At 50.5% G+C, this 18,837-nt stretch overlaps 2 protein-coding genes across 2 annotated transcripts; both read left to right on the top strand.

Moving 5' to 3' along the window:
• Nucleotides 1-4,966: 4,966 nt before the first annotated feature.
• Nucleotides 4,967-9,919, top strand: LOC123122262 (2-keto-3-deoxy-L-rhamnonate aldolase-like). The gene is made up of 6 exons (XM_044542438.1): nt 4,967-6,949; nt 7,051-7,097; nt 7,398-7,490; nt 7,854-7,992; nt 8,082-8,184; nt 9,658-9,919. The coding sequence occupies exon 1, from the start codon at nt 5,163-5,165 to the stop codon at nt 6,192-6,194; it is 1,032 nt and encodes a 343-aa protein (XP_044398373.1). The 5' UTR covers nt 4,967-5,162; the 3' UTR covers nt 6,195-6,949; nt 7,051-7,097; nt 7,398-7,490; nt 7,854-7,992; nt 8,082-8,184; nt 9,658-9,919.
• On the top strand, nt 6,664-9,919 carry LOC123122263 (rhodanese-like domain-containing protein 14, chloroplastic). Its single transcript, XM_044542439.1, has 6 exons — nt 6,664-6,949; nt 7,051-7,097; nt 7,398-7,490; nt 7,854-7,992; nt 8,082-8,184; nt 9,658-9,919. The coding sequence occupies exons 1-6, from the start codon at nt 6,760-6,762 to the stop codon at nt 9,773-9,775; spliced, it is 690 nt and encodes a 229-aa protein (XP_044398374.1). The 5' UTR covers nt 6,664-6,759; the 3' UTR covers nt 9,776-9,919.
• Nucleotides 9,920-18,837: the final 8,918 nt, after the last annotated feature.

Genomic DNA, 18,837 nt, shown 5'->3' with positions numbered 1-18,837 from the left:
GTGGTCCGTGTTCATCTGATTATCATCTACTTCTTGTGCTAGCTCGATGTTCCTTCTATGCTAAGTTTCCATTAATTGATGGTGTTTTATGAACACGCCACCGTTTCCTGCCATTTCCTCACCTGTTTCCCGCCACCCAGCGATATTGCGCATAAACCTAGGCGGCGCGCGATGCACGGAGGCGACAAGCGCAGCCTATAGCACATCCACCTTTTCCAAGCATGCCAACCCACCAAAGCGCCGCCTCTGCCATCAACCTCGTCGACGAGGAAAACGAGCAGGCGCCACAGCCCGTCGAGGCCGAGGCGCTCCCCGACAACGCGATGGACGACGTCGTGATGCGCGTCATCGCCAGGGTTGAGTAGACCTTTGGTGCATGGCGCTTGAGCGCCGCGGATCGACATAAGCATGTCAGCGCTGACAGGCTGCAGCTCGCCGCACAACATGATCGATGGCGCGCCGCAGAGCAAGCTAGGCGCGTCCGCGCCGATAGGCTGTGGCTCGCCACACGGCGAGACCGTTGGAGCGCTGCAGAGCGAGAGGCGTGGCGCACCGCACAGCAAGAGCGGATCCATTGGCGCTTGCCTACTGTCGACACGGCATCGCAGCTGGGTACACATCCCGTCAGTACCCCTATTCACCGCCAGGAGTGGGCAGAGGCCCTCTGCGCCGTACTTGCACCAGAGGCCGACCGTGACATACTTGCACCGGACGCCTGCCACGCCGTTCGCATGGGTTGCGTCGTTCGCCTTGTCCGCGGACCGCTCAATGCCAACGCACTGGTCGGTAGGCTCGACCGCCTCCTTGGCCCAGGTGTCCACCTGGGCGCAGTAGAGGAACATGGCCGTCGCATCCTCGAGCTGGTGATCTCCGATGAAATAGCCAACTTGGAGCTCGAGATCGCGCTCCAGATGTACCGTGTGCGTGTCGACCGCTTGGACGAACGCCTGCACGAGTTCAGGCAGAGCCAAGAGCTACCGTAGGGAAGGGCTGTGATACGTCTCCAACCTATCTATAATTTATGAAGTATTCATGCTATTATATTATCCAGCTTGGATGTTTTATGGGCTTTACTATGCACTTTTATATTACTTTTGGGACTAACCTATTAACCCAGAGCCCAGTGCCAGTTCCTATTTTTTTCCCTTGTTTCAGTGTTTCGAAGAAAAGGAATATCAAACGGAGTCGAAACGGAATGAAACCTTCTAGAGAAGTTATTTTTGGAAGGAAAGCAACCCGGGAGACTTGGAGTGCACGTCAGAAAAGCAACAAGGGAGGCACGAGGCAGGGGGGCGCGCCCACCCCCCCCGGGCGTGCCCTCCACCCTCGTGGGCCTCTCGTGGCTCCCCTGACGTACTTATTTCACCTATATATACCAATATACCCTAAAACCTTCGGGGAACAGAAGAGATCGGGAGTTCCGCCGCCGCAAGCCTCTGTAGCCACCAAAAACCAATCGGGACCCTGTTCCGGCACCCTGCCGGAGGGGGGGATCCCTCACCGGTGGCCATCTTCATCATCCCGGCGATCTCCATGACGAGGAGGGAGTAGTTCACCCTCGGGGAGGAGGGTATGCACCAGTAGGTATGTGTTTGATCTCTCTCTCTCTCTCGTGTTCTTGAGGTGATTCGATCTTGATGTATCGCGAGCTTTGCTATTATAGTTGGATCTTATGTTGCTTCTCGCCCTCTACTCTCTTGTAATGGATTGAGTTTTCCCTTTGAAGTAATCTTATCGGATTGAGTCTTTAATGATTTAACAACACTTGATGTATGTCTTGCCGTGCGTATCTGTGGTGAAAATGGGATATCACGTGATTCACTTGATGTATGTTTTGGTGATCAACTTGCGGGTTCCGCCCATGAACCTATGCATAGGGGTTGGCACACGTTTTCGTCTTGACTCGGTAGAAACTTTGGGGCACTCTTTGAGGTTCTATGTGTTGGTTGAATAGATGAATCTGAGATTGCGTGATGCATATCGTATAATCATACCCACGGATACTTGAGGTGACATTGGAGTATCTAGGTGACATTAGGGTTTTGGTTGATGTGTGTCTTAAGGTGTTATTTTACTACGAACTCTAGGGCTGTTTGTGACACTTATAGGAATAGCCCAATGGATTGATCGAAAAGAATAACTTTGAGGTGGTTTCGTACCCTACCATAATCTCTTCATTTGTTCTCAGCTGTTAGTGACTTTGGAGTGACTCTTTGTTGCATGTTGAGGGATAGTTATGTGATCCAATTATGTTATTATTGTTGAGAGAACTTGCACTAGTGAAAGTATGAACCCTAGGCCTTGCTTCCTAGCATTGCAATACCGTTTACGCTCACTTTTATCATTAGTTACCTTGCTGTTTTATATTTTTAGATTACAAATACCCATATCTACCATCCATATTGCACTTGTATCACCATCTCTTCGCCGAACTAGTGCACCTATACAATTTACCATTGTATTGGGTGTGTTGGGGACACAAGAGACTCTTTGTTATTTGGTTGCAGGGTTGTTTGAGAGAGACCATCTTCAACCTACGTCTCCCACGGATTGATAAACCTTAGGTCATCCACTTGAGGGAAATTTGCTACTGTCCTACAAACCTCTGCACTTGGAGGCCCAACAACGTCTACAAGAAGAAGGTTCTGTAGTAGACATGAGGCTGCTGGTCATGGTCTCATGGACGTGTTTTATTTTGTTGAGTCGTTTCGACGTGGATAGCAAGTAATCTCAACATACATATCGTCAAAATATCAAACACATATCAAATTCACATGATTACTTGCAACATGACTTCTCCCATGGCCTCAAAAACAAAGGTAACTACTCACAAATGATATCCGTGCTCAAGACCAGAGGGGTATTAAAATAGCATAATGGATTTGAACATATAATCTTCCACCAAATAAACCATATAGTAATCAACTACAAGATGTAATCAACACCACTAGTCATCCACAGGTACCAATCTGAGGTTCCGGTACCAAGATTGAACACAAGAGATGAACTAGGGCTTGAGATGAGATGGTGATGTTGAAGATGTTGATGAAGATTGGCCTCCAAAAGATGAGAGGGTTGTTGGTGATGACGGTGGCTTCGATTTCCCCCTCCGAGAGGGAAGTTCCCCCGGCGGAATCGCTCCGCCGGAGGGCAAAAGTGCTCCTTCCCAAGTTCCGCCTCGAGACGGCGACGCTCCGTCCCGAAAGTGCTCTCCTTATTTTTTTTCTAGGTCAAAATACCTTATGTACCAGAAGATGGGCACCGGAGGTGGGCTGGATTGCCCACAACCCACCAGGGCGCGCCTGGGGGGCCTGGCGCGCCCCGGTGTATTGTGGGCACCACGTGGCCCCTCTCCGGTAGTTATTTGCTCTAGTATTTTTTATATATTCCAAAATAGTTCTCCGTAAAATTTCAGCTCATTTGGAGATGTGCAGAATAGGTATCTCTGACATAGCTTTTTCAGGTCCAGAATTCCAGCTGCTGGTATTCTCCCTCTTTGTGTAAACTTTGCATATTATGAGAGAAAAGACATTAGAATTACTCCATAAAGCATTATTATGCATAAAAACATTATAAATAACAGTAGGAAATCATGATGCAAAATGGATGTATCAAGGTCGATCCGGGAGAGAGTGCGAGAGAGGGGGGGGGTAGGTGGCCTAGGGTTCGGAGGGGGGGACGAGGGCGCCTTGTAGTCGCCGGGGAGGGCCCGGATGGCCGACACGCACGGCCATCTGCGGACGAGCGGACGAGCGACGTCGACGACGTTCCTGGTGAATAGAGGAAGAAGGAGCTGGGGAGGTGGGTTGGGCGTGCCAGCCACACGTGGGCCTCCTTCTCTCTTCCTTTTCTTTCTTTTCTTTTTCTGTTTTTATGCTTTTTTTTCTTTTCCGTTTGCACTTTCTTTTAGTAATAAACCATTTTTGTAATATGTGTGGTTGGTCTCAAAATTTAGCTTGAAATATACCTCACTGCCACAAAAAGTTTGGCACCTAAATGAAATATATTGGAATTTTTTTAATTTAAAAAGCAATTAAAATATTTTTTGGGCCCCTATTTTAATTGTTTTAGGACATTTAAATATTTTATAAAATGTTGGTTTTGTTTTTACAATTGCTTTGGGATTATTTGTAATACTTTGAACATTTTTGTTTTGCTGTTTGAATAAATACTAATTTGACATTATTTTAAGTTGAATTTGAATTCGGTTTGGAACAAAGTGAGGTTTAGAGAAGTAATTGCGATGACATGGCACCATTAGTGAGTAGTTATTGTAGCTTAACTACCGAGTGTTACAGTGACCGCGGCAGAGCACCGATCGATGCAGGGGAAGGGGGCCTTCTCGGCTTGATTCCTTCATGTTGTGACTCAATTAAAGTGGAGGTGAGAGGGGTAGCAGGCTTAGAAGGAATGGGGTGGCTTCTTATAGCCTGGCGATTCAGGCCGATAAGCATGGGCACGACAGCCATGGCCACGGCCATAAATTGGACACGGGCGAAGTTCAGGACGTCCATGGCGAGCAGTCTAGGGGAGGTCTAGGCTGACGCAGTATGTGCCTACTGGCTCGACATTGATGGCGAGCCAGAGCTTGGTTGGGGTGGTACGTCGGCTAGCTTGGTTGGCGGCACTGCCGGTCCGAGAACACATGGGAGAATAGGGGAAAGGACGAGATGACGAAACTAACTACTAGCGCGCAACTTGTTCGAGGCCACTTGCAGGCTGCGGGCGATGCGGGGAGCGTGGGACTCATTCGCAGGTCAAAAACCGCTTTGACTATGTCCATTTCAGCAAACCTCTTGAGCAAACCCATTAAGGGATTACGTTATGTGATTATTAGTATAGTGTTAAAAAACGTCTTATATTATGGCACTAAGGGGTATTGAATAGATGAAGCAGCAACAACGATCAGGTCAGTAGGTTACCAACCATTTTGCTCAGGGGAGCTGTTGGACATTTGCTCTACCTAGATCGCACCAAGTACCGCCAAAATCCGACGGCGGCGCTTGCGCCGCGGATCCAGCCGAGCCAGATCCACGCGGCACGTGACAAGTGACACGACGCTCGCTCACTCCACCCACGCTCCCCGGCCGCCGCTGCCGGCCTCGTCAGTCGCAGATCCCCCAACCACCAGCGAAGCCGCCGCTCACCGCCGATCGGCCCACATGGCCGCCTCTATCGCCGCCGCCGCCGCCGCCGCGTCCATCTCCCACCTCCTCCCCGCGCCGAAACCCAAGCCCAGAACCCCACCCCGCCTCTCCCTCCTCCCCCGCAGGCGCTCCCGCGCCGCCGGTGCCATCTCCGCGTCGGCGTCCGCGGCCTCCGACTTCCTCGCCCCCGTCCCGTCCCTCAAGTCCCGCCTCGCCGCGGGCGACACCCTCTATGGCCTCTTCCTCCTCTCCTTCTCCCCCACGCTCGCCGAGATCGCCGCGCTCGCCGGCTACGACTACGTGGTCGTCGACATGGAGCACGGGCCGGGCGGCATCACGGAGGCCCTCGCCTGCCTCCGCGCCCTCGACGCCGCCCGCACCCCCGCCGTCCTCCGCCTCCCGGAGGCCTGCCCCGTCTGGGCGAAGAAGGCGCTCGACCTCGGCCCCGCGGGCCTCATGCTTCCCGCCGTCGAGTCCCCGGCCGCTGCCGCGGAGGCTGTATCCCACTGCCGCTACCCGCCCCGCGGCGTCCGTGGCGCTGCCTACCCAATCGTCCGCGCATCCGCCTACGGCCTCGACGACTCCTACCTCTCCCGCTGCGAGGACGACACCCTCATCATCTGCCAGGTCGAGACCGCCGCCGGCGTTGCGGAGATCGACGCCATCGCCGCCGTCGAAGGGGTCGACGTCGTCCAGATGGGCCCGCTCGACCTGTCGGCGAGCATGGGGTACCTGTGGGATCCAGGGAACAGGAAGGTGCGAGCGGCGCTGAGGGAGGCTGAGAGGAAGGTGTTGGAGGCCAGGAAGAAGAAGGACGCTGCTCCGAAAACCAATGCGGCTTACTTGGGTGGGTTTGCGATGCCCAATGACCCAGCTGAGCAGCTCAAGCATAGGGGATACCATATGGTTGCAGGTGCAGTGGACATTGGGTTGTTCCGGAAGGCGGCATTGGAGGATGTCAAGCGGTTCAAGGATGCGTCAATGGAGATTGGTGAAGCAGAGGGCGAGGAGGAGGATGAGAAGGAAGATGGATACTGGAGTGAATGAGCACTGGGGAACTGGTGATGGCTTCGTTTGTTTGTGTTCTGAATTGAAACTTTTAGGGTCTCCATTTTCTGGACTTTGGTGTACTCTTGTTTAGTCGATGATTTGGGTTTTAGGGAGCAAATCTGTTTGGGCACCTTACTGTTCCCATTTGTAGGTGGTAATTGGTGAGTACCTAATAAAGAGTTGGATTTTAGTGAAATGTGCTGTGTCCTTCTGTTCCATTTTATTTGTGGAAAGCTACTCGTAGAAATTTGTATGAGCCAAACACCAGAAATTACTTCATGGCAAGTGAAAAGCAGTGGTAAGTTTTTCCAAAAAAAGATTGATGGTGAATTTGTTTTGTGGGGTCAGGGCAAGCCCATAGCCAGACTCCAGATTGTCCATCTCAACACTTGCTCAACCTCAACCACTAGTTCAGATATGCTGGGACATCCCATCCAGAACCATTTAGGTCCTTTGGACACTTGCACATCCAAAAAATATCTCCTTCCAGCAACAGGATGCAGCCTTAGGATTAGCTAGGCTCTCTTCTGATTCTCCCCCAAGTTTTGCTGTTCTTTATCTCATGACCACGATGATCGCAGCTAGCTCCATAGTGAAAGCCAACCTTCCTTGCTCGTCAAGGATATCCTCCAGCTCAGACTTCTCATCTGGTCATTCTTGGCGCCCATTAGAGGCGGCAAAACATTACCGGGCGCATGGTGTGCGCTCGCTGCGGATAACATGTGCTGCCACTAAGACTGCAAAATCTCCAGGTACTGTGAATATGCTTGGCTCCTTTTACTTGATATGGAACTGTTCGTTACTCTGTTTATGCATGATGCTATCTTGGCATGTTTACCCCCTTTTTTTGCAGCTGAAGAAGAATGGAAGATCAAACGGCAACTCCTAGTAGAGAAGCGGGTAATAACCTCCATTCTGACTGTTAACTATTTTTGCATTAAACATATATGAAGGTTGCTGCGAACTTCTTAACCTTAAGTCTTATGAAGAGGGTTAGAGTAACATATGTATGTGTAGCTGTAGAACAATTATAGATTATAGGTGAAATAGGGCCCGTTTTGACATTTATGAGGACTTATCTACCTATTCCTGTTGATTCATATGTTTATTCGCTTAATTTAATTGTTGACTGAAGATGAGCATTCTATGCTTAGCAGCCGTCATTTACATCAGAGGTGTTTCTCTTGTTTGTTTTTGCAGGTACGTAGTGTTGATGTGAAGGAAGCATTGCGCCTTCAAAACGAAAACAACTTTGTAATCCTTGATGTCAGACCAGAAGCAGAGTTCAAACAGGTATCTTATAGTTGCTGTCTCAAGCTCTTGGATTTAGGGAAGAAACTCAGCCCGAAAGCATAGCTGAAGCAAATTGTGTGTGTATCAATGATGGTGTATTGAATCAACAACACTATGCTGAATACAATTCACATTAATATAATAACTGGAAATATAATATATGTTGCTGTTGCAATAGCCGAACATAAATTTAAAAGTCTGCTTGGTAGTACCTAAAAGGCTAACAGTGACCAAATCCTCTCCAATGATGCCTGAAAAATTGTCAAAGTTTGTTTTCTTATAATATGTGCCGCTTCAAATAATGAAATTTTATGTTTCAATCTGAGAAAGTTGCACCACAGTTATGGATTTATTTTTGTGCAGGCTCACCCACCTGGTGCTGTTAATGTACAAATATACAGATTAATAAAGGAGTGGACAGCATGGGATATTGCAAGGAGGGCAGCATTTGCTTTCTTCGGCATATTTGCAGGAACAGAAGAGAATCCCGAGTTCATAAAAAGTACGTACCGTGTTCTTTACTTCTGTTTGCTGCGTCCTCACCATTTATACATGTACCGGCAATCAGACGCATATGTCATCTTTGTGCAGGTGTTGAAGAAAAACTTGATAAAGATTCAAAGATAATTGTAGCATGTTCAGCTGGAGGAACAATGAAGCCAACACAGAATCTACCTGATGGGAAGCAATCTAGGTATATTATGTTGCCCATATATTATTTATTGCTAAACTTGTTTGATTTCCATGGGTTGTCGGTCCTTTTCTAATTGTCATGAAGGTGCTGAACTGCTGATACTGTTTATTAATGTGATTTGGCTTAAGCAAAATTTCTTGCATCTTCCGTGATACGAGAACTGTGCATATTTTGTTATTATGTTATTCTAACCAATCTAAGCATTAAAATATAATTTTCTGTCGTCGTGGGTTTTGTTTGGCTATTTCCTTCCTGTCAACACTGGTGGTCGATTGGTCATGATTGATTTTCTATACTGTTACTAATATGTTATCCTGTGAACAAGCATAGATGATTCTTTCAGATATTAAGCAGATGATATTTGTAAATTAGTCCAGTTACTCGACCAATCAAATTAGCAAAGTATTAAAAACAATGCTATTTGTGGATGTGCTCTTGCCCAAGTAGTGGGAGGGCAGTGTCATCTTCGAGCCAACCCCTGTTCGAATCTCAGTGGGCGGAATTAACCATTCTGGTATATTCACTGGTAGAATTCAGTCTCTCACAGCCTCTTCTTAATTAAATGCCGCCAGGCTCTTCCCCTGCTCTCTGCTACGGTCTCCCAATCTCCGTCTCTATTGGGAGATCGTAGCACAGGACACGTTCAATCGGTTTGGATGGCGATCCAATGATAGGTCATGTGTCTGAATCATTTAATCCTGTTATTGGCCAGTTGTGTTTCAACCTTGTTTATCTTTTGTGTCTGTTGTGATTATTACGAGAACTATTTTAATAAAGATGGTTGTGTGCATCATACGATGCAGAGGCCGGGGGGTTGAACCTCCTTTTCGAAAAAAAAATATAAGCTCTTTCCCTACCAGTTGTTTTTCGAAAGTGTTTAAGAAAAACTATCCATGAATGGGTGCTAACAGCATTCTTTCTAAAAAGAAATCTGCAAAGTGTTTTGTGTGTAAAATGCACCAAATCCAGTATCGTGCATGTGCTTTTGCGTTGAGCATACTCAGTCAGGCTAAGGCTAGACACAATTTTCAACCCATACCGTACTGCACATCGATATGCAGCAAAGTTGAGGGGGCTAGCACTTGTTGAGTGGTAGTCAATCCCAGTTGCTAGTTTATGCTTCGTTCCACCATTTCTGGATTGCTCTCATTTCTTGATGTCTTTGACCATTGAGATTTAGATATTAATCTTTTTTCAGGTTGGTAAATCACATTTGAGAACCAGCAGTATTAATTTCTTGCATCTGCAATGCTATGAACTTCAAATTTATAATAATTGATGCAAAATCACGATGGCACTTGAAGAATTGGCATGCAGCTGTCATTCCTGTATTTTGAATATACATCCTCAGATCATTGCGTAGTCCTTAAATTGCAGCTTTAAGAAGAAGAAAACGGCATCTTCTTTAGAAGTCTGTATCGCTCTGTAAGCACAGATGTTTAACCCGGTCGATTATGCTTTTGACTCTGGCAGGTCTCTGATAGCGGCGTACCTGCTGGTCCTAAACGGCTACAAGAACGTGTTCCATCTGGACGGAGGACTCTACACATGGTTCAAGGAAGACCTACCATCTGAAGGAGAAGAAGATTGAGCAGGAAAGGACCTGTCAGTTATTAGTTGCTACGATATTGTTGTTGTTCATACGACAGCAGTTTGCGATGAGTTGTAATGATGCGCGTTACGGATAAAATTGTCCGCACTAGTTTTGAGAAAATTGCATATCCTTCCCATCTTACCTTTTCGCCGGTGTGAAGGTGCGCTAGATTTCTTTCGGATGTCGAACACTTGAACTTAGAGCATCTTCAGCCGTTGGCCTCTCAGGGGCACCTAAAATCGCCGCCTAGGGGCGAGCCGGCGCCAAAATCGGCATGGGGGCAAGTGGGTTCCCAGCCGCCGGTCCCAGGGTCGCCCCCAGACGCGGGTGTTTTTTTTAAAATGAAATTTGGCAAAGTTCGGCAAATTAGACAAAATATTTGACTAAGTTCGGCAAACTGGACATATATTCGACATATTGGACATTACATAAGTTATTAAAAAGAACACAACTAAGGGACGCAGAAGTTGCTAAGCGCGGCGAAGTCGCCGACGTCGCCGCCATCCTCCTCGTCGTCGGCAGCCTTCTCCTTGACGCGGCCGCCTTGCTGGACCCGGCGTCGCCCTGGCGGACCGGTGGCGGCGGCGCGTCATCGTCGCTGTCTTCGAGGACGACGACGCAACCCTCGTCGCGGCCACGGCGCCGAGCGCGCGAACTGTTCGTAGGCGCGGCACTAGCGCGCCCACTTCAGGGCCGCTGCGTCGTCGAGCTCCTCGTTGACGCCGCCGGCGAGCCCGGGCTCCATCTTCACGACGGGGAGCCCGGCTCCGTCTTCACGGTGGTGAGCCCCGGCTCCGTCTTTGGCTTGACGTAGCGCGGAGGAGCCGAAGAGGAGGCGCGCCTGCCGCCCTCGTTGATGCCGGCGCTGCGGGTGCGCCGGCCGAGCGGCGTCTCCGCCGCGGGCTCGGCCTTGACGCCGAACACCGCCGGAGGAATGGGAAGAGGAGCGGGAGGAGGATTGAGAGGAGGAAGACGAGGAGGAGCTGAACCTCCTGGGCATCCATGGCCCCGCGCTCCGGCGGCGGCGGGGGGGGGGGGGGGTCGACCGCCGCGGCAGGGTATGCCAGCGGTGGGTCATTGCCGCCCTCGAGGTACTGGAGTACCTCGTGGAGGGTGCGGCCGGGGCGCCCCACCATAGGCGGGGCCCCTCGCTGTTCTTGGTGCCCCCCACTACCGGCGCCCCGTTGGTGGACGCCAGCCGCTGCGCCTGCCGGCGCTGGAAGTACGCCGCCCACGACGCGTGGTTGTCGGCGGCGTACTGGGGAGGGTGCGCTGCTCCTCCGTCAGGGACGCCCGCACACGGTCGACCTCGGCGGCGAAGATGGCGGGGCGCACGTCGACGTCGGGCACCGGGGGATTGGGACGCCCCCGTTGCTGAGCCTCCACCCCGTCGGCCCGGCGCGCATGTCCGGTGGCGCCGGGATGTTCGCCTCGAAGAAGAGGTACGCCTCCCACTCGTGGAGCGAGCGGCGGCCGAAGACGTTGGCCGTCGCCGGGGAATCGCTCGGCCGTCGGTTTGGGCTTGGGCAGAGAGGGAAGGGGAGGAACGTCGGCGGATGGGGAGAGAGGCAGAGCTCGGCGGCGGCTGGTGTGCCCAGAGGCGAGGGGGAGGTGATGGTTTTATAGCCCCGCGCCATGTGTACGCGTGGCGAGAGGGGAGGCGTCGCCGCGCCGCCCGTGAGGAATCAATGGCAAGGCTGACCGGCGGCAGCCTTGCCATTGATTCCCGTGGGGAACCGATGCGTTCTGAGGGAAGACGAGGCGCGTGTTGCTGACTCGGTGGGCGCGTGGCTCTTTCGCGCCAAAATCGCTCGCCCCGGCGCCCCCCTGTCGTGGTTCTAAGACTGACAGTAGAATGGGGGTAGGTATGAAGAGGCAAGATCCTAGCTATGGCGAAGTTGTACACACGAGTTTTACGAGTTCAGGCCCTTCGCGGAGGAAGTAATAGCCCTACGTCTCGGTGCCCGGAGGCGGTCGACTGGATTATGCGTGTGTGTGTTACAGGGGGTGCGAACCCTTGTGCCAGTGGAGGGGGGTGGCTTATATAGAGTGCGCCAGGACCCCAGCCAGCCCACTTCACAAGGAGTTCAATGTACATAAAGATTAGGCGTTACTGGTAATGCCAGCCTTAAATGCCTTAATGGCCTTAAAGACTTCAGAGTGAACGCTTGTCCGTTGCTGTTCCAGATGACTCCTGGTCTTCAATAGGTCGAGTGGTCGATTGGTCGAGTAACTTAAGGAACGAGGGATCTCCGAGTAGTTGATCGGTCGAGTGGATTGCACTCGACACCTTTGTTGGGCCCTCCCTGTTGTCCCTTGAGCTTCTTTGCTTCTAGGATAGGGACCTTGGATAGGGCGTATAGGTCAGGCCTATGACCCTACCCCAGGTCTATATCATCATCATTAGCCCCCGAATGGATTGAGGTCCGAGTGAAAAGAAGGTTGAAGTTGATCTTGCTTCGACTTTTGTGCTTCACAACTATTCATGTTTGAACGGAGGCCCATGTTGGAACTTCGGCTTCGTTTCAGTCGCCTTGATCGATTCAGAAGTTGTCGATTGCATTCATAACGTCATCCATCGAGTGTTGTTTTCAACGCGAAATCTTTGGCGTGATCGGTTACGGCGTATCCCGAATTTCACGGGATTCAAAATTTCAGGGAAGCGCGCGAGGCGTAGCGCGCCATGGTAAGCGGGATGGACAGGCAGGAACGCCTCGATTCCCGCGCCACCTTTTTCGCCACGTATCCCGCGCGCGACTGTTGAGGGATTTGACAGGATCGCCCGGGCCCACGCGTCAGTCACTCGGAAGTGGGTCTTTAAAAGTGACGAGGCCGAGGCGCCTGCACTGTGCGTGTCCATTCTCCTTCTTCTCCCTCTGTTTCTCCACCGCATCCGGCTCCTCCGCTCTCGACGCCGCCGCTCTCGACGCCGCCGCTCCGCCTCCATGGGGAAGGAAAAGATGGCGGCGCTGGAACACGCGAAGAAGGCGGTGGGGCCGGCGAAAGGCAAGAAGGCGAATCGGGGGGTCGTCGTCGCGGTCGGGGCTGCCGTCGGGTTGGATCCAGGGCGATTGGATCCGATCCTCGCTTCGGCAGGAAGATTTGGATGAGATGGCTGAGTCTGGGCTGATCGTCCATGGAGCTGCGCGGTTGCCGGAGGGGGAGACGGAGCCGCAACCGCGACCGGGTGAGTGTATTCTGCTCGCCACCCATGTCGACCGCAGTTTCTCGCTTCCTCCGCACCCTTTTTCCGGGGTTTCTTGAATTTCTTCGGGGGCCAACTCCATCATTTCTCTCCCAACACCATCACATACCTTGCTGCGTTCGTGTCCATGTGCGAGAATTTTTTGGGGTGTCGACCGCACTGGGGTCTTTTCAAGCACATTTTCACTATCCGCTCCCAATCGGTGAAGAAAGCAAATTCGAGTGACGAGAAAACACACGTTATTCAGATGTGTGGGGGTTTGGGTATCCAGAAGAGGAAGAGGAGTTCTTTCCCTTCAATGACCCTTCCCGACTCGGTCAGGTGCTGGCAGTCGACCTGGTTCTACTGCCAGGATATCGTGACTCCAGGCCAGTCGACTGGACTTCCCCCTTTTTCCTTCAATCGTGTTCAGACCCCTTCCTCGCTGAAAGTGACCGCAGCGGAGAAGGTGGAGACAACCATGCTGGTCGAGAGGGTGGTCCAGTTGATCAACCAAGGTGTCACCGGCATGGATTTGTTGGAGGTATTCCTTAGTCGGCGCATCCAGCCGCTCCAGGATCGTGACCACTCTATGTCGATGTATTCTAGAGTCAACGACACCGCTCGGGTTCATCCGGAGGAGGTACCGGCCAAAACTGTGGCCCAATGGCTGAGGAGTATCACAGGAAACAAGGACAACCCCAGGGGCGCCAGGAGAGTCGATCCCTTCAGCGCCAGTAATCATCCAGACAAGGTTCGGTCTCTACAACCGATTGCATTTGGGTACACTTCCCGACCATTCTTGAATTCGACTGACTTTCACTTGACTTCTTTGCCTTGTAGGTTTATACCGAGATGTACTCAATTCCCAACGGCGAGCAAGCTCTGGAGCAGGATCATGAGGGTGAGGACAGCGCGGAGGAGAGTGGTGATTGGGAGTCGCTGGACGACGATGACGAAGAGGAAAGCGACGAGTCGGACGACGAGGAGATAGTCGATTCACCGCCTCGTGTGGAACATCGATCCAAGCAGCACCATGATCCAGCGAGCAGGCGCAGCAAGACTATGGCCCCGAGAACTCAAACGCAGAAATGTGCTTGGTCTTCAACTCCAGAGCTGACGGAAAAAATCGTCAAGCAGCCCAAGATCAACCCCTCAAAGGCTCGGAAGACCTTGCCCAAGATTAAGATGGATGTTCCCGTTTCCTCTGGGCAAATGTTCTTTCCGTGTTTTCTTGCTCCGACTGATTCTTCTGTTCTGACCGAATGGATTGTAAACTTTTCCAGCCCAGCCTCTGCCGCGACTGATATGGACATTGACAAGGTCCCAGATGACGAGGAAACCGATGACGCGACTACCTCCAAAGCTAGTAAGTTTGCTCGACTCGAATATATTCTCTCGATTGAATTGTTCGTCGGTTGCATCTATGATGTTTTCTGTTTGTTGCAGCTCCACGAGACGTTGTCGGTCTTCTGCATGAAGAAGAAGAAGTGCCTCTGAGGGAAAGGAGGAAGAGGGATAAGGGACCGAGCGGGAAAGCGCCTGAGGTTCAGGTTCCTCAGTCGACACTGGTGCCTGGGACGGCGGTCGAGTGATCCACAGATCCGGCTCGAACCAACGTCACTTTCGCTAACCCGCTGTCGACTGATCGCCCATCGGGGTCGGCTGCTCAGACCTCTGCTGCTCCAGTACAACTCCACGCATCAGGCCCAGTGGCTGCTTTGACTGCCCTACCATCATCGCTTTTTACTGTGTACCAAACTCCAGACGACCCGCCGAGTGCTGCCAGGGAGGCTCTTCTTCAGCTAAATCTTGTGATGGGGCAGATGAAAGTGGTGCACGAGGCCAGTCAGGTGGCCTACAATGCCAGCGCTGCTCTGCAAACCAATGTCCAGGTTAGTTGATTTCCGACTGATCTTATTTCTCATCCGATCACCCACTGGGGTGTGTCTGTCTTAAAGTTGTATAGGTCTTCCACTTGAGTCGACTTGGAGCGAGTCGAGTGTTTTTTTAAACGACTCGTGCTGGGAAGACCATGTCGAGTGTTAATCCGAACCAGTGGGGGCACGCTAAGTGCACCCACTAGGTGTAGTCCCCGAGACCGCGGTCGACTGTTGGCAGTCGGCCGGGGTCTGAGAATCTACCCACCTCTCTCTCTTTTTTTTACGACTCGTGCTGGGCAGACCATGCCGAGTGTTGAATCAAACCAGTGGGGGCACGCTAAGTGCACCCACTGGGTGTAGTCCCCGAGACTACCGTTGAATGTTTGATTCGGCGGTAGTCTTAGAGCAACTTTCACTATGATTGTCTTTTGTTTCTGTCGACTGATATATCTTGTGCGCTGACTGCAGAAATCTTGTGATCTCGGGGCTCAACTTTCTGAACTGAACAAGCAGCAAATTGATGTCTACTACGCAACCTTCTTATTGTAGACGTTGTTGGGCCTCCAAGTGCAGAGGTTTGTAGGACAGTAGCAAATTTCCCTCAAGTGGATGACCTAAGGTTTATCAATCCGTGGGAGGCGTAGGATGAAGATGGTCTCTCTCAAGCAACCCTGCAACCAAATAACAAAGAGTCTCTTGTGTCCCCAACACACCCAATACAATGGTAAATTGTATAGGTGCACTAGTTCGGCGAAGAGATGGTGATACAAGTGCAATATGGATGGTAGATATAGGTTTTCGTAATCTGAAAATATAAAAACAGCAAGGTAACTAATGATAAAAGTGAGCACAAACGGTATTGCAATGCTAGGAAACAAGGCCTAGGGTTCATACTTTCACTAGTGCAAGTTCTCTCAACAATAATAACATAATTGGATCATATAACTATCCCTCAACATGCAACAAAGAGTCACTCCAAAGACACTAATAGAGGAGAACAAACGAAGAGATTATGGTAGGGTACGAAACCACCTCAAAGTTATCCTTTCTGATCGATCTATTCAAGAGTCCGTAGTAAAATAACACGAAGCTATTCTTTCCGTTCGATCTATCATAGAGTTCGTACTAGAATAACACCTTAAGATACAAATCAACCAAAACCCTAATGTCGCCTAGATACTCCAATGTCACCTCAAGTATTCGTGGGTATGATTATACGATATGCATCACACAATCTCAGATTCATCTATTCAACCAACACAAAGAACTTCAAAGTGTGCCCCAAAGTTTCTACCAGAGAGTCAAGACGAAAACGTGTGCCAACCCCTATGCATAAGTTCACAAACGAAACCCGCAAGTTGATCACCAAAACATACATCAAGTAGATCACGTGAATATCCCATTGTCACCACAGATAAGCACATGCAAGACATACATCAAGTGTTCTCAAATCCTTAAAGACTCAATCCGATAAGATAACTTCAAAGGGAAAACTCAATCCATTACAAGAGAGTAGAGGGGGAGACATATCATAAGATCCAACTATAATAGCAAAGCTCGCGATACATCAAGATCGTGCCAAATCAAGAACACGAGAGAGAGAGAGATCAAACACATAGCTACTGGTACATACCCTCAGCCCCGAGGGCGAACTACTCCCTCCTTGTCATGGAGAGCGCCGGGATGATGAAGATGGCCACCGGTGAGGGATCCCCCCTCCGGCAGGGTGCCGGAACAGGGTCCCGATTGGTTTTTGGTGGCTACGGAGGCTTGCGGCGGCGAAACTCCCGATCTATTCTGTTCCCCGATGGTTTTAGGGTATATGGATATATATAGGCGAAAGAAGTCGGTCAGGGGAGCCACGAGGGGCCCACGAGGGTGGGGGGCGCGCCTCCCTGCCTTGTGGCCACCTCGAAACTTCCCTGACGTCTACTCCAAGTCTCCTGGATTGCTTTCGTTCCAAATATAACTCTTCCGAAGGTTTCATTCTGTTTGGACTCCATTTGATATTCCTTTTCTGTGAAACACTGAAACAAGGGAAAATACAGAAACTGGCACTGGGCTCTGGGTTAATAGGTTAGTCCCAAAAATAATATAAAAGTGTTTAGTAAAGCCCATAAACATCCAAAACAGATAATATAATAGCATGAATATTTCATAAATTATAGATATGTTCTAGACGTATCACAAATCAGCCTCAATCTTGATCTGGAACTGGCCAAGAAGAACCTCCAGGCCGCTCGTGACGAAGCAGCTACCATGGGAGGTAACCAATCGTCAACTGTCCATCTTACGACTCGCACTTTTCCGTGTGTTTTTAGTCACTTTGAACCGAGTGACTTCACTCGAACAGATGTGCGTAATGAAAACCGTCAACTTCAAGCTCGTCTAAAGAATGTTGTTTCTTTAGAGAAAATGAAGCAGGCTCTAGAGAAGAAGGATCTAGATCTTGCTGCTGCCCAGAAGGAGGCACGAGAGAAAACGGCGCTTGCTGACAAGAAGCTGGCTTCAGTCAGCAAATTAGAAGAAGAGAACTCTAAACTGAAGACCGTTGTCTCTGATGCCAATCGGGAGGTCGAGCAACTGAAGAAAGACAAGGACAGGCTGACTGATGAGATTGGAAACCTCAAGGTCAAGAAGGGCGAGCTAGAATCTTATCTGGGCTAGCTTGCTGCAAAACTGGTCTTAAAGCTTGAAGGTATTGTTGTTCAACTGACTTGTTGATGTCGATTGACAGGTCTTACCACACTGTCGACTCACTATTTGCTCGACTGTGCAGAACTTTGCCAGGACTTTGAAGCAGAAACTGGGCGGGTCGAGACGGGTCTCGATCCCATAAATTGTCCAGTCAAGGATGACGTCGCAATGAATGTGCTGCGGTTGGAATCTCGCATGGACAGCGCGGTTGCTTATCTTGCTCGTCTGAAGGCGGCGATGACTCGGGTTGATGCTGAACTCTGGCCTCAGGCGGAACTGTCTCAAGATCTCGAGTCTCTAATGGCTTGACTGAATCAAATACCTGACCGAGTGCAAGAATGGAAGAAATCATCTGCTCGCTGCGGCGCTGATGTCGCCCTGTCATTGGTTCGAGTGCACTGCAAGGTTGTCAAAGAAGACAAGCTGGCAGAGCTCAAGGTCGCTAACACCAAAAAGCACACTTTCCAGTCCTTCATGGATACTTTCCTTGACGCCGCCACTCGCATCGCAGACAGCATAGACCTTGACAGTTTCTGTGATCCAGCCAGTCCTTCTCCCGACGAGTGATAAAAAAACATTATGCTTCACCTTTATTTGTCTCGGAATGCCGAGTGATCGTGTAATCGTTAAACTCATTCGGGCTTGATGTCCGAGTACTTTAATCCGTGGTCCGGGACCTTAGGACTTATCCAAACTTGGTATATCTCTGAATATGCTTCTGTTTGCCTTTGAGTGGGACTTGTTCTCCACTTGGAATAATCTTTGTGTTTGTGAAGCAGCTCTGAGGAAAAGGTAGCAGTCGACCTGCACCTCGTCGTCCTTGCGGATAGGGATGGAGCGCACGTTATACTTGTGGCGCAGCCCTGAGGAGAAGGTGGTAGTCGACCCGCACCTCGTCATCCCTGTGGATAGGGATGGAGCGCACGTTGTACTTGTGGCGCAGCTTTGAGGAGAAGGTGGCGGTCAACCTGCACCTCGTCGTCCTTGCGGATAGGGATGGAGCGCATGTTATACTTGTGGCGCAGTTCTAAGGAGAAGGTGGTAGTCGACCTGCACCTCATCGTCCCTGCGGATAGGGATGGAGTGCACATTGTACTTGTGGCGCAGCTCTGAGGAGAAGGTGGTAATCGACCTACACCTCGTCGTCCCTGCGGATAGGGATGGAGCGCACGTTGTACTTGTGGCGCAGCTCTGAGGAGAAGGTGGCGGTCGACCTGCACCTCGTCGTCCTTGCGGATAGGGATGGAGCGTATAATCAAATCTCCGAGTGGAAGGGTCGTTCTTCACTCGGAAAG

This window comes from Triticum aestivum, chromosome 5D (genome assembly GCF_018294505.1).
Source record: "Triticum aestivum cultivar Chinese Spring chromosome 5D, IWGSC CS RefSeq v2.1, whole genome shotgun sequence".
In the NCBI taxonomy this organism is placed as follows: Eukaryota; Viridiplantae; Streptophyta; class Magnoliopsida; order Poales; family Poaceae; genus Triticum; species Triticum aestivum.
Note: the sequence above shows the minus strand (reverse complement) of the source record. Positions and strands in the feature narration are given on the sequence as shown.

Bases quoted from the DNA above. Each gene is read 5' to 3' on its own strand.
- LOC123122262 (XM_044542438.1), top strand. From the start codon at position 5,163: ATGGCCGCCTCTATCGCCGCCGCCGCCGCCGCCGCGTCCATCTCCCAC.
- LOC123122263 (XM_044542439.1), top strand. From the start codon at position 6,760: ATGACCACGATGATCGCAGCTAGCTCCATAGTGAAAGCCAACCTTCCT. The intron at 7,098-7,397 runs GTAATAACCTCC...TTGTTTTTGCAG, and splicing joins AACTCCTAGTAGAGAAGCGG to GTACGTAGTGTTGATGTGAA. The intron at 7,993-8,081 runs GTACGTACCGTG...ATCTTTGTGCAG, and splicing joins GAATCCCGAGTTCATAAAAA to GTGTTGAAGAAAAACTTGAT.